A 12,108-nucleotide genomic window follows, 5' to 3' on the forward strand; every position below is an offset into this window, starting at 1 on the left:
ACCCACACAGCTGGATTTCAAACCAAGCAGACAAAAAAGGTATTATCGTGACCTCAGATCATTTGACAGGTGGGCAGCCCTATCCAGCAGACATTTTTCTGTGCATCTTTTTTGTTTTCAAACTGACTGCTACGTCCATTTACACACCTTAGAGAAGCAGAGTGTAAACGCCCCAAATTAACTCAGTGGCTCTTAATTTCAAGCATTCCTCCTTTTTGCTGCAACAGATCCACATAGCTATTCCTGTCACAAGGGCATACCTGGTACTTTTCTTTTCCAATGACGACGTCGCTGTCTTCATCGCCCACTTGGTTTGGCATTTCTTCAGGCTCAGCCTCTCTGTCAAGTCTGGTTTCTGCCACAGAGTTTACCTCATACATCCCACAGCCATCATCTTCTAGCTCTTCCCCCTCCCCCTCCTCTTCATCTTCCCTCACATCCTCCAAAGTCCTTTCCCAGAGTATAGTTGCTCTTTTAACGGGTACATGCACATCTTCTTCAGTCTTAATTTCAGATTCAGCTTTGACAGCCATCTGCTCAAATGACTCTTCTGGGGGAGAATCGTTGGAATCTAAGACCATGACCTATTTAGGAAGGAAGCAAAAAACATATGAAAGCCAGTTTGTAACGGTAGTTTTAGCTGCTTTTAAAGCTTCCTGCCAAAACAAAAACAAAAGCGTGCTTGTTTTAAGGATTTCCAGAATCCATGTTTTCTTCCAGCATAAATCCATGCCATATAGTTTCTTTGTTATGACACAGAAGCAGAGGTGGTGGAGGGGGTCTTGCATCCCATTCAGGTAGCCAAACACCTCCTTGCAGGCCATCCAGACAGCTCAACACACCGAATGAAATCCACTGAATGAACACCCCAAGTAACAGCTGTCAGGCCTCGTTCTGAAGACCCCCAACAAGAGTGAGCCCACTGCCCCTCTAGATCATTAATGTCAAGGTGCTAGGTCTCATTTTACAATATGATGGGACCACTGCATTTTATAACCCGGCGACCCTCTCCATCCAGGCAGGAAAGAGACAGGATCACAGTTCCAATAACACACTCTAGGACTAGGTGAAAGGCACTGGAGGATACTGCAGAGCAGGGCTGGTGAAGCACATGGCCTGAGGGCCAGATGCAGAGGCTAGGTGGGCTCCATTTCCTCCCCCCCCCCGCTATAGATTGGCAAATCAATAGCTCTGTTGTTTAGCATCATCCATTTATGTGGCACCTTACAGGTACAGTGGTACCTCGGGTTACAAACGCTTCGGGTTACGTATTTTTGGGTTACAAACTATTGCAACCCGGAAGTAAGTAACCCGAGCTCTCGGAGGCCTCGCCGCTGCCCGGAGTGAAGCCCGGACATCAGCGGGGCCTGCAAAGCCTCCACGAGAGGCGGCGGCGGGATGCTGCTGCTGCTTCTCACAAGAGCTCCTGCGAATGTCGGCGGGATGCTACTGCCTGTCTCTCTCTCGCCCCTTCTTTCTTTCTTTCTTTCTTTCTTTCCTTCCTTCCTTCCTTCCTTCCCTCTCTCTCTCACCCACCCCTTCCTTCCTTCCTTCCTTCTCTCTCTCACCCCTCTCTCCCTCCCTTCCCTCTCTCTTCCCTTCCTTCTCTCTCTCTTCCCTCCCTCCCTCCTTCCCTCAGTCAATGATTTATGGTCTCATTAAGCCAGCAGAATTCATGGTAAATTGCTGTTTTAGGGGGTGTTTTTCATCGTCTGGAACGGATTAATCCACTTTCCATTACTTTCAATGGGAAAGTTCACTTCAGGTTAAGTACACTTCAGGTTAAGTACGCTTCAGGTTAAGTACGGACTTCCGGAACCAATTAAGTACTTAACCTGAGGTACCACTGTACATCATAGCTGCCAAGTTATCCCTTTTTTTAAGGGATTTTCCCTTATGCTGAATAGGCTTCCTCGTGAGAAAAGGGAAAACTTGGCAGCTATGCTGTACATAGGTGAGCTTTTGCCTATCAACTAGAAGCTTGGGGAGTCAACACAATCACCAGACATGGATACCATTTGTAAACTTTGCAGAAAGCACACAGGTTGTAGATGTGCCACATAAGTGCAGAAGGATTTGTTTTATATGAATATCACAGGAGTTATTTGCAGTAATTGAGATTATAAGGAAGGTGAGTCGACACTTCAGAATAGGTGTTACAGTGATTTGGAAGGGGGAGGAAGTTTGGTTGTTTACATTTTAAGTTTCCTTGGTTGGTAATATTTGTGTAAGGCCTTCAAATTTTAGAGAAGATGTGTACTTGATTTAAGATACCACTTAATGATCTGCTTACAGAACAGGAAACACAAGTTAATTTGTATAAGCGGCTGCTGCCAAGGATGCTTCTTCGTGTATCAGTTCTTGAAAACTGGAGATTCGTTTTTCACCCCACCCCCGGATGTTACTGTCACTCTTGTAGATCAGTCCCATAATTAACCACATTTTCCCCTTTCCAATCTCTTTCAGGTATTGGTAAGAAAGCAAATGTGTGGCATTTAAATTCCTACACACACACACACACTTTTCTCAGGGATCATAATGTAAAGTATAAGATGATCCCAAAGCAGTTAAGAATTTCAGCTAGGATAGGTAACAATCTTGTTTGAATGGGCCATTCATATTCCAATACTAGGACTACAATCATGTACTTCCTTGTTTGCAAGTAAGTCCTACCAAGCTCTGACTTCTGAAACATTCACCTGCCCTTCAAAAGAGCTCTAAGGGCAGAAGCCAGCTAGCCGACCCATAGCCTTTTGCATGTCTCTAACTGCATGGTGACTCCAATAATTTATTTCCAGTTTCATACAAATGTGAACACTTACTTTCTGAGCAATTGCTGAAAACCTGAGCACATTGAGGGTTTCATCATACGCAGAGGCGCTCTGGCTGACGTTCACTATCATGCACACCTTCCCCTTACCAGTGAAGAAGCCTTGAAAGAAGTGAGTCAGCTTACTTTCCCGAAAGGGGATGTGCTGCTGCAGCCTAAAAATGAAACCAACAAGACAGCTGCAGTTCACTTTTTCGAAGAGTGTTTTCAAGCAGATTTTCTAGGACATGGGGCCAAGCTTCATTTTTAAACAGGCATAGACTGAAAGGCTTTAGGTCCATTCAGGCATGTTGCTTCTTCACCACATGCTTCCCAGTTTGTTTGTTTAAAAAAAGTTTCAGCACAGATCCGAAAGACAATGGTGCCTGGGTTTACTTCTTCCCTCCTTGTTGCTTTTTCCTTTTGTGCCATTGCTTTTAGGCCTGCGGGCAGTGGGAAGCAGCCTGAATGAGGGTCAATGAGGGTGGGTTGTGGGAAGCAGCCTGAAGGAAGCCCCAAACTGAAAGCCATAGGAGAAAGTCAGTAGTTGGGACCAAATAACAAGTTAAGACCAAAGGGTAGGCCAGGAAGAAACAAAAACCTACAATCTGTGAGTACGCCAGAGCTTAGGCAGAGTATGTTGCTCAAGGAAGGCTCAGCCAGAACAGAAAGCCATTGAATACTCCTTCCAAAGCAGAAGAGTGGGTTCTTTGCGGAGAAGGCTTCTACCTGCAGTGGTTCACCACATGGGGACAGCCGCGCACAGATTCAGCATCTCACTGTGTGCCTCTCACGCTTATGAACATCGGCTGTCCTTTCAAAACATTGCAGGTGTTCACTGGGAAACAAGTAGTGGACATGCAGCAAGCTTGGATTGGGCATCCAGTTTTAAAGTAAGTGTTGTACAATCAGGGAGGCTTTTGGCTTGCTTCTTTGATTAAGCAAACTTGGGTAACACAGCCCTTTGGCAGGGGGAAGCTTTTTAAATATATTACAATCACATTATGGCCCTGTCACTTGTATGTTTTAGTTCAGTTTTGAAAAATACCGTAATAATAATTTTTTAAAAAACTATTATTTTAGCTTGGAAACTGCACTGCTAATTGAGAACTGGTCAAGTATTATGCTTCACCTGACTAGCAAAAGGATACGCTTGCCCTAAAAATGGAAAGATCTCTTACTACTCATATTTAAGGACTGGTTAAAGGCTTAAAGGTAACCTTGGAAAGATAAGGCAATTTCTGGCTCTTTAAAGCACTCTGCCTCCTTTTACGCCATTTCCCGCTTGTTAGGATTCACATCCTGTACGGTTCATGTCAGGTGGTGGGGGGAGGGTTAAGGAACAGGATGTTAAGCAGTCTAGGTCTCTCTCAAACACCTAAGTTACAAGAAAGGTAGCAGAGATGCCCATGAGGAATATGCATACTTCTCTCATTCACCAGGTGTTTTCCTAGAGGGCTGCTAGAAGCCCCCCACCCCGCAACATAAAGTGAAACGCTTTCCCAGAACCTACTTTGATTGCTGGCTCATCTTCAGGGCACTGATGCATTTGCCTAGAATGAGCAAGGAAGTGTTAATATTCCCACTCTCTTTCAACCTCTCTCCTTCGTTGTGGGTTCGTGTACAACGCTCTGAGCCAGCGAGGTCGCAGAGGAATAATCTGGAAAGAAAGAAAAGGAGTGGGAAATTTAGGTTGCCCGGTCTTACAATTTTAATCAGTAAGAACACATGAAATACAAAACTTACTCATTGACTTGCATCACACGAGTTGCTTCAGGATCAATTCTTAGCATTTTCACAGTGAATATACTGTGGCTGAAAGATCAAAAACACACAGACGTTGCTGCCAGCAATGCTATCTTTAAACATCAGTGAACACATTGCAGCCTTCTGCCATTTTGAAAATCTTAATAGCTCCTAACCTCGAGGCACTTCATCCGTTCTAGTATATAGTAGCGCATTTTAAGATATATTTATATCATTTGGAAGATACGCAACCATGCATATTAACTTCTTTTAACATCCCAGATAAGGATTTTAGAATATTGCAGGCCTCTTCACTGCCCTATTCACCAATTGAGTACAGTAAGTCTGCAACTTACACACATTTAACTTGTACACATTAAGCTTTATGCACTTGGCCATTTTGGGTTTTTTTTAGGGGGTGAATGTCTGGGGGGAAAGACTTTGGTAATCCCACCCACCGTGGCACCCAGTGTGTGTTGACCATATGCAATTTTGGCTTTACGTGTTATCGCCTGGAACGCAAGCCCTGTGTTGTGTGCTTACTGTAACTTAACATTAAAAATCACACTGGATCTCCAAGGAATCACCTACTCATTACTATTTTTTAAATCACAGAAAACTTCACATAATTAAAAGCCCCAAAGTTCAGCACAAGATACAAGCACGTGAGTGATTATTTCAAGAAACTCAGCTGAGCAGGAACGGTGCAGGGATCCTTAGGTACTGGGCATTACTTTAACAAGTCTGTGTTGCTTAAACTTGCAAGTAAAAGCTGAAAGTGAAGCATTATGCTACTAAACATTGAACATCCTGATTTTACTATCGGCCTCTTACCTTCTACTGGAATTGGCATTCAGTTTTGTGGAGGCAAAACTCTGGTGTTTCAGGCCTAGTTGCATGAGCTTAAAAGCTTCTTTGAAATTTGAAACCTGAATCCATTGTAGATCTTCAGGAAATAGAAATGGTTCATTATTCACCACTGAACAAGCATTAAAGCAAGAAATTAATGGAAATGAGAATACGAGTTAGGAACATTACACTGAATTAAAAGCTAGTTTGCACACAGCCTGGGCACTGAATAAGCAGGACACTTTAAGGCTACTGAAACTGGTTACCAAAGATTTAAGATATTTGTTACCTTTAACATATGAACAGCCTTTTACATCCTGTGACAGACGCAACACTTTCCTTCTTCTATCATTGGACATTGGGAGCAGCAGGTCGTAAATGCACTCATTATAAATTTCACAGAACGAAACCCAGATAGAGAATTTTGCGCCTCTCCCTTCATCCACATTAGATTGTTCAGCTTCTTTCGCTAGTTCATCAAACTCTGTCGGAACAATGGAGTGGCATTAACATTCTGCTGAAGTGAGTCCATCTCGCCGTGATTTAAAACAGGCTGCTTCAATAGCACTGAACATTGTTCAGACAGCATTGCTGTTTGCAGTACAAGATCCAAGGTTGGAAAATCACAGCTTTTCAAAGTATCGGAGGAAGTCTCATTTCAGCATTACTTGCTATGGCAATAGTTCACACTGAATTTATGGAGCCTAATTTTGGCTTTTGGATACGTAACTTACCATCAGAATTATCAGCAATTCCGCTGCGATTCCCATTAAGGACACTTGGATAATCAACCTGAAAATTAAGACAGGGACAAAGTATGGGTTATCATAGATGTTCTACTGATACTATCATCTATCGTATTTTCTATGGCAGGACTGGAAAATTATGGATTGCTAATGGATCATTGCAATGAAACTGCCATTTCTATGGCAACCATAGCAAGTCTTACCAGGCATACCTATGCGAGTCTGCTGCTGGAACAGCAGCATTGTATGGCATTTTAAGGGCTGAAGGAATGAGCATTCATGGGCCAGAACCTACTTTGTGTAGGTCACAAAGTAATCTGGATATGGTAACAATTCAGAAGTCAGTGGAAGAACATTTCAATTGCCATGGAAATACCACAATTCAACAACTCCTCCAGGAAAGCTCAAATATGAGGATGCTGAGTTTATGCTCTGCATAGCAATGGATACACCTACAGCTATTTCTTGCAATTTTTTGCCTTTGGATCACCAAGTTTTCTTCCTCCTCTCACGCACCTGATGAAGCGGATTCCAACTCATGCCACAATTTCCATAACAAGATGGTATTTGTGCCAGAGCATACTTAGCACTTGAGAAAGCATGATGGCTCAGTGGGACAGCATCTGCTTTGCAAATGCAGGGTCAGTTGCCAGCAGGGCTGGGGGTTTCCTCTGCCTGGACCTCTGGAGAGCTGCTGCCAGTCAGTGTAGACAATACTGAGCTAGATAGACCAATGGTGTAAGGCAGCTTACTTTGTTCCTGTTTTTTGATAACAGTTGCATGCTGGTCATGCAATATTTCAAAAACAGTTTGAACAATGGCATAGGAAGAAAGCATGGACAGTACAGGGATGGCCCTCTGTGATGAAGCAATGTTACATTGACACACCTCTTTTACAAGACGGAGAAGTGAGCATTTGACAGACATTTCTTCTCTCGTTTCTTCTTTAGACAGCCTTCTGTGTTCTCGGCAACGATGGGGTTTGAGATCCATCTCTGAATACAGTTTGCCTTGGATGCGCTTAAACAACATTTCCAGTGCCCTTGGGAGAATGCCACCATCTTCATTAGTACCTGTCATGAAGACGATTTGTCAGAACTTTGAACACTCTTAGAGCAGCAGAATCAGGAAAAGGGGGCAAGGAGGCAACATGAACTGTATACATGTGGAATTAGAGCTACCCTTGGAGTAAGCACAAGGTGATTGGATCAGTACAGTGGTACCTCGGTTTAAGTACACAATTTGTTCCAGAAGTCTGTACTTAACTGAAGCGTACTTAACCTGAAGCGAACTTTCCCATTGAAAGTAATGGAAATTGGATTAATCCGTTCCAGACAGGTCCGCGGACTGAAACTGAAAGTACTCAAACCGAAGCGTACTTAAACCGAGGTATGACTGTATTCCAATAAAAATATATTCAACCCCCATTTTGGAAAGCAACACTTAAACCACATTGGATACGCTTTACCCCTACTCACCGAAGTCAAGTATTTCATTTCAAATACTTTTGGCTATTGGAAAAGTTTGAAATATTTATAGAGTATAAAATTATCACAGTATGCGTTTTCAGCTTTCTTTACTAAAACAGAAATGCTAAAACAGACCAAGTGAATTGAATGTACTAATCTCTCACCCACCCCTAGAAAACCCATTTAGGCGATCAACTAGAAATCCATTTGTGCTGTTCATACTCAGATCTATTCCATTCACTCATATTTCAGGGGGCAGGCAGTTGAAGCCGAGTGATAGTACCCAAGGCTAACAAATGAGCTCATTACCAAGGTACTATGATCCTACATTAGGTCTCAGCTTAAATCCCATCACTTCAATTCATCTGACCTGTCAATTGAAGCTGAGCAACCAGCCTCAGTGAAGGGGAAGAAGGATTAAAACTCAGTAGCAAAGCACATGTTCAGTTCCTGCCATCACCAATCAGAAGACAAGGAGCAAGAGATGGGAACAACCCTTTAAAGTACCTAGAGGGCCCATCAGATGTCAAAGAAATAAACAACTATCTGACTTTTCGAAGACATCTGAAGGCAGCCCTGTTTACGGAAGTTTTTAATGTTTGATCGTATTTTTAATATTTTGTTGGAAGCAGCCCAGAGTAGCTGGGGAAACCCAGCCAGATGGGTGGGGGTATAAATATTATATTATTATTATTATTATTATTATTATTATTATTATTATTATTATTATACAGGTTACAAAACCAATTTCCTATGTTCCTATTCAAAATGCATTTTTAAAAACATCATATTATACACATATTCCAAATAAAAATAAGTAGTTCAGAGAGTTGAAATAACTGTAGCACAGTTTGATGACACAGAGCATACACAAGTAACATGGAACTCAAGTTAACATTTTGTCCAGAGAAATATGGATGTTCAGTAGTACCTTTGTATGTATATGTTTTCCCAGCATTTGTAACACCATAGGTAAATACAAGACGACTGTGTCCCTTCAGGAAGTCTTGCACTGGCTGCTTCACAGTCCCTTCGAAGAGTTCTTCTTGGGTTGTTTCAGGGCCAAACACCTAAAAAATTAACAAGATATTTTATGGCTTTTCATACTGAAATTCCAGACAATTTCTTTCAAGACTACTGTATATTTTCTTAAGCTTTTCAAATCAGTGAGAAGTATTCAAGCATTATTATGTGCAGTTTCCATACCAAGGGTTATGAGTCGCCAATAGCCCTTTACACTTTATTTACCTGTGAAAAAGTAAATTTCTGCACCAATTGCTGCAAGTTTTTTTCACTAAGCCGGAATACCTTGGAAGATTTTGGAGCTTTTAATATAACGCTTGATGCGTCAAGAACAGAAATACAATTCTGTAAGAAAGGGAAGATATAGATATTTTCAGTTCAGCAGATGGCATTCTTAAACAAATTTTGCTTTTAGAATTTATTTTTAAATCACACCTGAAAATCGCCTTCCTTTTCTGACTGCATCAATGGTCTAATGCGCAGGCAAACATGAATGCGTTCTCTAGATTCCAAGCTCTCACTCTACAGAGGGAAAGAGTAAAACCACAGTGCTGTCCAACAATATTGCCATATACTCAAGGCTCTTGGTTTTATGAGACTTTAATCTCAATAGGCTATACTCAGCTAAGTTATTCCACATGGGGAACAACTTCCCACACAGAAGCTGGACTGCAAACTGTTTAATTCCATGAGCAACTGAGTATTCCAAGACATCACATCCACCTCAGCCATTTCTACGTGGATCACTTTCACAAGTACAGTACAATAGACATTGTCATTATTACTTGGAGTCGTCCAGTTCCCTTACCTGGCTTATATCAGAGACTGATGATAAATCACTATAGAGATTCTTCCTAATGTCATCAACATCCACAGGGATAATTCTTGGGGACAATTCAACAGCAGAAATAAAGGATGGTCTGAGCATTGATGGCTTATCCAAATGTGACTCCATCCTATTAAAAAGGGCAAAGGGGGGGGGGGAGTTGCTTGAATGGAACATCCAATAACATGAAATTTGGACCTCTACGCAAATTTCTTCATCGTGTGAACTCATATGTCAGATTGTTAATATTAATCCGATTTCTTTCCTGCCCTTCCACACAAAGGAGTTCAGGCAGCAAAAATAAAGTAAAAACATATTTAAAACATGCTATAGTTCCTGTGAAGTATAGTTGCCTTGTCCTGTTTTTCTGAGCTTTCCTTGCAGAAAAGGAGAGGAGAATGAAAAAAATGGACATCTACGGTTTAACGCAGTCTTCATCAACCTGGTGCCCATCAGATGTTTCGAGTACAACTACTAGAAGTTCTGGCTATTCCCAAGGTTGTCAGGACTTGTAATCCAGACATCTGGTGGACAGTGGACACCATATTGAGCAGGGCAATTTAGTGCCATGGTTCCCTGAGTGTCTTTAGAACCTGCAATTCATTGGAAGTTTTGCAAGGATGTGCAGTAGCATTAATTGCACTTAGTTGTTGTTGTTGTTTTACACAAAAAGTAACCCAAAGTAACTTGCAAAAGAGTGCAAAGATAAAAAGTAGTATGAAACCAAAACAAATTAAAAACTGAAAAACACACCCGTAATATAAAACGCAGGTTTAACAAATCTCAACCTCTGAAAAGAGGCAACAAGTATTTAAATCACTACAAATGAAGGAACAAAAGCCTCGATAAAAAGAAACATGATCAAGTTTCAGGTAAGTTGGCCCAGCAATGATGCTGATACAGTGTATTGCACAAATGTGCAGCTATAGCAAAACAGAGCACATCCTATGCCATACCTCCGATTCACATGTGTTTAAAGTGACCTACAGACCTAGAGTGAAAATGCAGATTTAGCATGTTAACAGGGGCTTATGTGGGTCAGATGCACAGCCAATATCACCTGAATAGACTGTACTTTTATTATATCAGACATGATCATTCTATTCCTCAAAATTCCTCAAGTGGCTTTAGATATGTAAGGAGTGCTTTAAAAAACAACAACAACCCGGCACTGTGGGTTTGTTTTCCTCCCCAATTTTCCTGTGAATTTGCTTCAGGGGGGGAAATCTGTTTTTCTCCCCCATGACTTCAAAGTTTCATCTCTAGTAAAGTCTAGCATGCTTCCCCCACCCCCCACCCTTTTCTTTTGCACTACCAAGATTCGGATTCAAAGCGCAGGTGTGTTGTTTCAAAAACATAAGATATAATGCAACGACGCCTGCAACTACAGGCTTGCTACCAGCTCAGCTTTGGGCTTGATAATAAAGTACGCCGTTCCCATAGCTGCCAAGTTTTCCCTTTTCTCACGAGGAAGCCTATTCAACATAAGGGAATTTCCCTTTAAAAAAAAGGGATAACTTGGCAGCTATGCGTTCTGCTCGGACTCCGGACCCGAATGCAAATCGAAAGGGGCAAAGGAAGGGCCACCATTTTATCTACTGTACTTACTTTTAAAACGACATACAATCGGGTGCGAGAACCAGCTGAGTCTCCCCCCACGAAACAGAAGAAATCAATCCTATCCCAGGGACGGGGGCCCAGCAACGGCAACCTGCCACTGCCACCGACAGGCCTTCTCGCCCCCGTAAAGCGCACAACCGCCCCTAAAAGCGGCAACGCCGTCGCCGCCACAGCTGAAGAAGCTCGCCTGCGCTCTTTTTCAAACCTAGCCGCCGAGGCTCATGGGAGCCAATTTCCCTCGTCGACGAGCACGCTGGGAAATGTAGTAGCGGAGGCCTGGCAACGTCCGTTGGGGCACGGCGAAAGACTACGAATCCCAAGAGGCTCCGCGTCCATCCGGGAACTACGGAAGGATTGTTGACGGTAGAGCTTCGCCTGCGTGTCTCTCGGAAGGCAGGAGACGCAGATTGCGGTGGGGGGTGAACACGCACGTGGGAACAGCTGGCTTAGCTCGGGGCAGCAGGCAGGACTTCGTTTGGACCCAGGGCTTGGGGCCCGGCCTCATTCTTGGGCTCCGTGCGCTCTCAGATCTGAGATAAATAAAGGGAAGACGTGAAATGCCTCTGCGCAGCTGTGTGCCTCTGCCAAGCTGGTTACCCTCCTGGTGTTTCCTGGACCACGAAACCGCTGCTCTGGGGTTGATGGTGCCACTTGTAGTCCCAAATACGTGGAGGCCTCCTGCTGCATGTCTGAACGGCAGAGGGCCTCTTCGGTGGTGGCGCCCGCCCTGTAGAACGCCCTCCTGTCAGACGTCAAGCAAATAAACAACTATCAGACTTCTGAAGGCAGCCCTGTTTAGGGAAGTTTTTAATGTTTGCTATTTTATCGTGTTTTTAATATTCTGTTGGGAGCTGCCCAGAGTGGCTGGGAAAACCCAGCCATATGGGCGGGATATGAATAATAAATTATTATTATTATTATTATTATTATTATTATTATTATTATGTTATTATCATTTTGTTGCTCGGAGGGTCATTATTTGTCAAGATGCGTGACGCCAGTCAAGTTTTTCGTTCTGAA

General features: G+C 42.8%; 1 protein-coding gene across 1 annotated transcript in view; it reads right to left on the reverse strand.

The window, feature by feature from the left end:
• Positions 1 to 11,739, reverse strand: part of KIF20B (kinesin family member 20B) — a 37,461-nt gene extending 25,722 nt beyond the window's left edge. Inside the window, exons 1-13 of the mRNA XM_035138399.2 lie at positions 11,077 to 11,739; positions 9,451 to 9,598; positions 9,078 to 9,164; positions 8,868 to 8,987; positions 8,551 to 8,689; positions 7,039 to 7,223; positions 6,139 to 6,196; positions 5,694 to 5,888; positions 5,390 to 5,501; positions 4,556 to 4,624; positions 4,323 to 4,469; positions 2,823 to 2,985; positions 261 to 584 (exon numbers count right to left, since the gene is read on the reverse strand). Of these exons, the coding sequence (XP_034994290.2) occupies positions 261 to 584; positions 2,823 to 2,985; positions 4,323 to 4,469; positions 4,556 to 4,624; positions 5,390 to 5,501; positions 5,694 to 5,888; positions 6,139 to 6,196; positions 7,039 to 7,223; positions 8,551 to 8,689; positions 8,868 to 8,987; positions 9,078 to 9,164; positions 9,451 to 9,597 (1,746 nt within the window). The 5' untranslated portion in view covers position 9,598; positions 11,077 to 11,739. The remainder of the gene's footprint in view (positions 1 to 260; positions 585 to 2,822; positions 2,986 to 4,322; positions 4,470 to 4,555; positions 4,625 to 5,389; positions 5,502 to 5,693; positions 5,889 to 6,138; positions 6,197 to 7,038; positions 7,224 to 8,550; positions 8,690 to 8,867; positions 8,988 to 9,077; positions 9,165 to 9,450; positions 9,599 to 11,076) is intronic.
• Between the last annotated feature and the right edge of the window lie 369 nt (positions 11,740 to 12,108).

The sequence above is a fragment of the Zootoca vivipara genome, chromosome 5, assembly GCF_963506605.1.
Source record: "Zootoca vivipara chromosome 5, rZooViv1.1, whole genome shotgun sequence".
Lineage (NCBI taxonomy): Eukaryota > Metazoa > Chordata > Lepidosauria > Squamata > Lacertidae > Zootoca > Zootoca vivipara.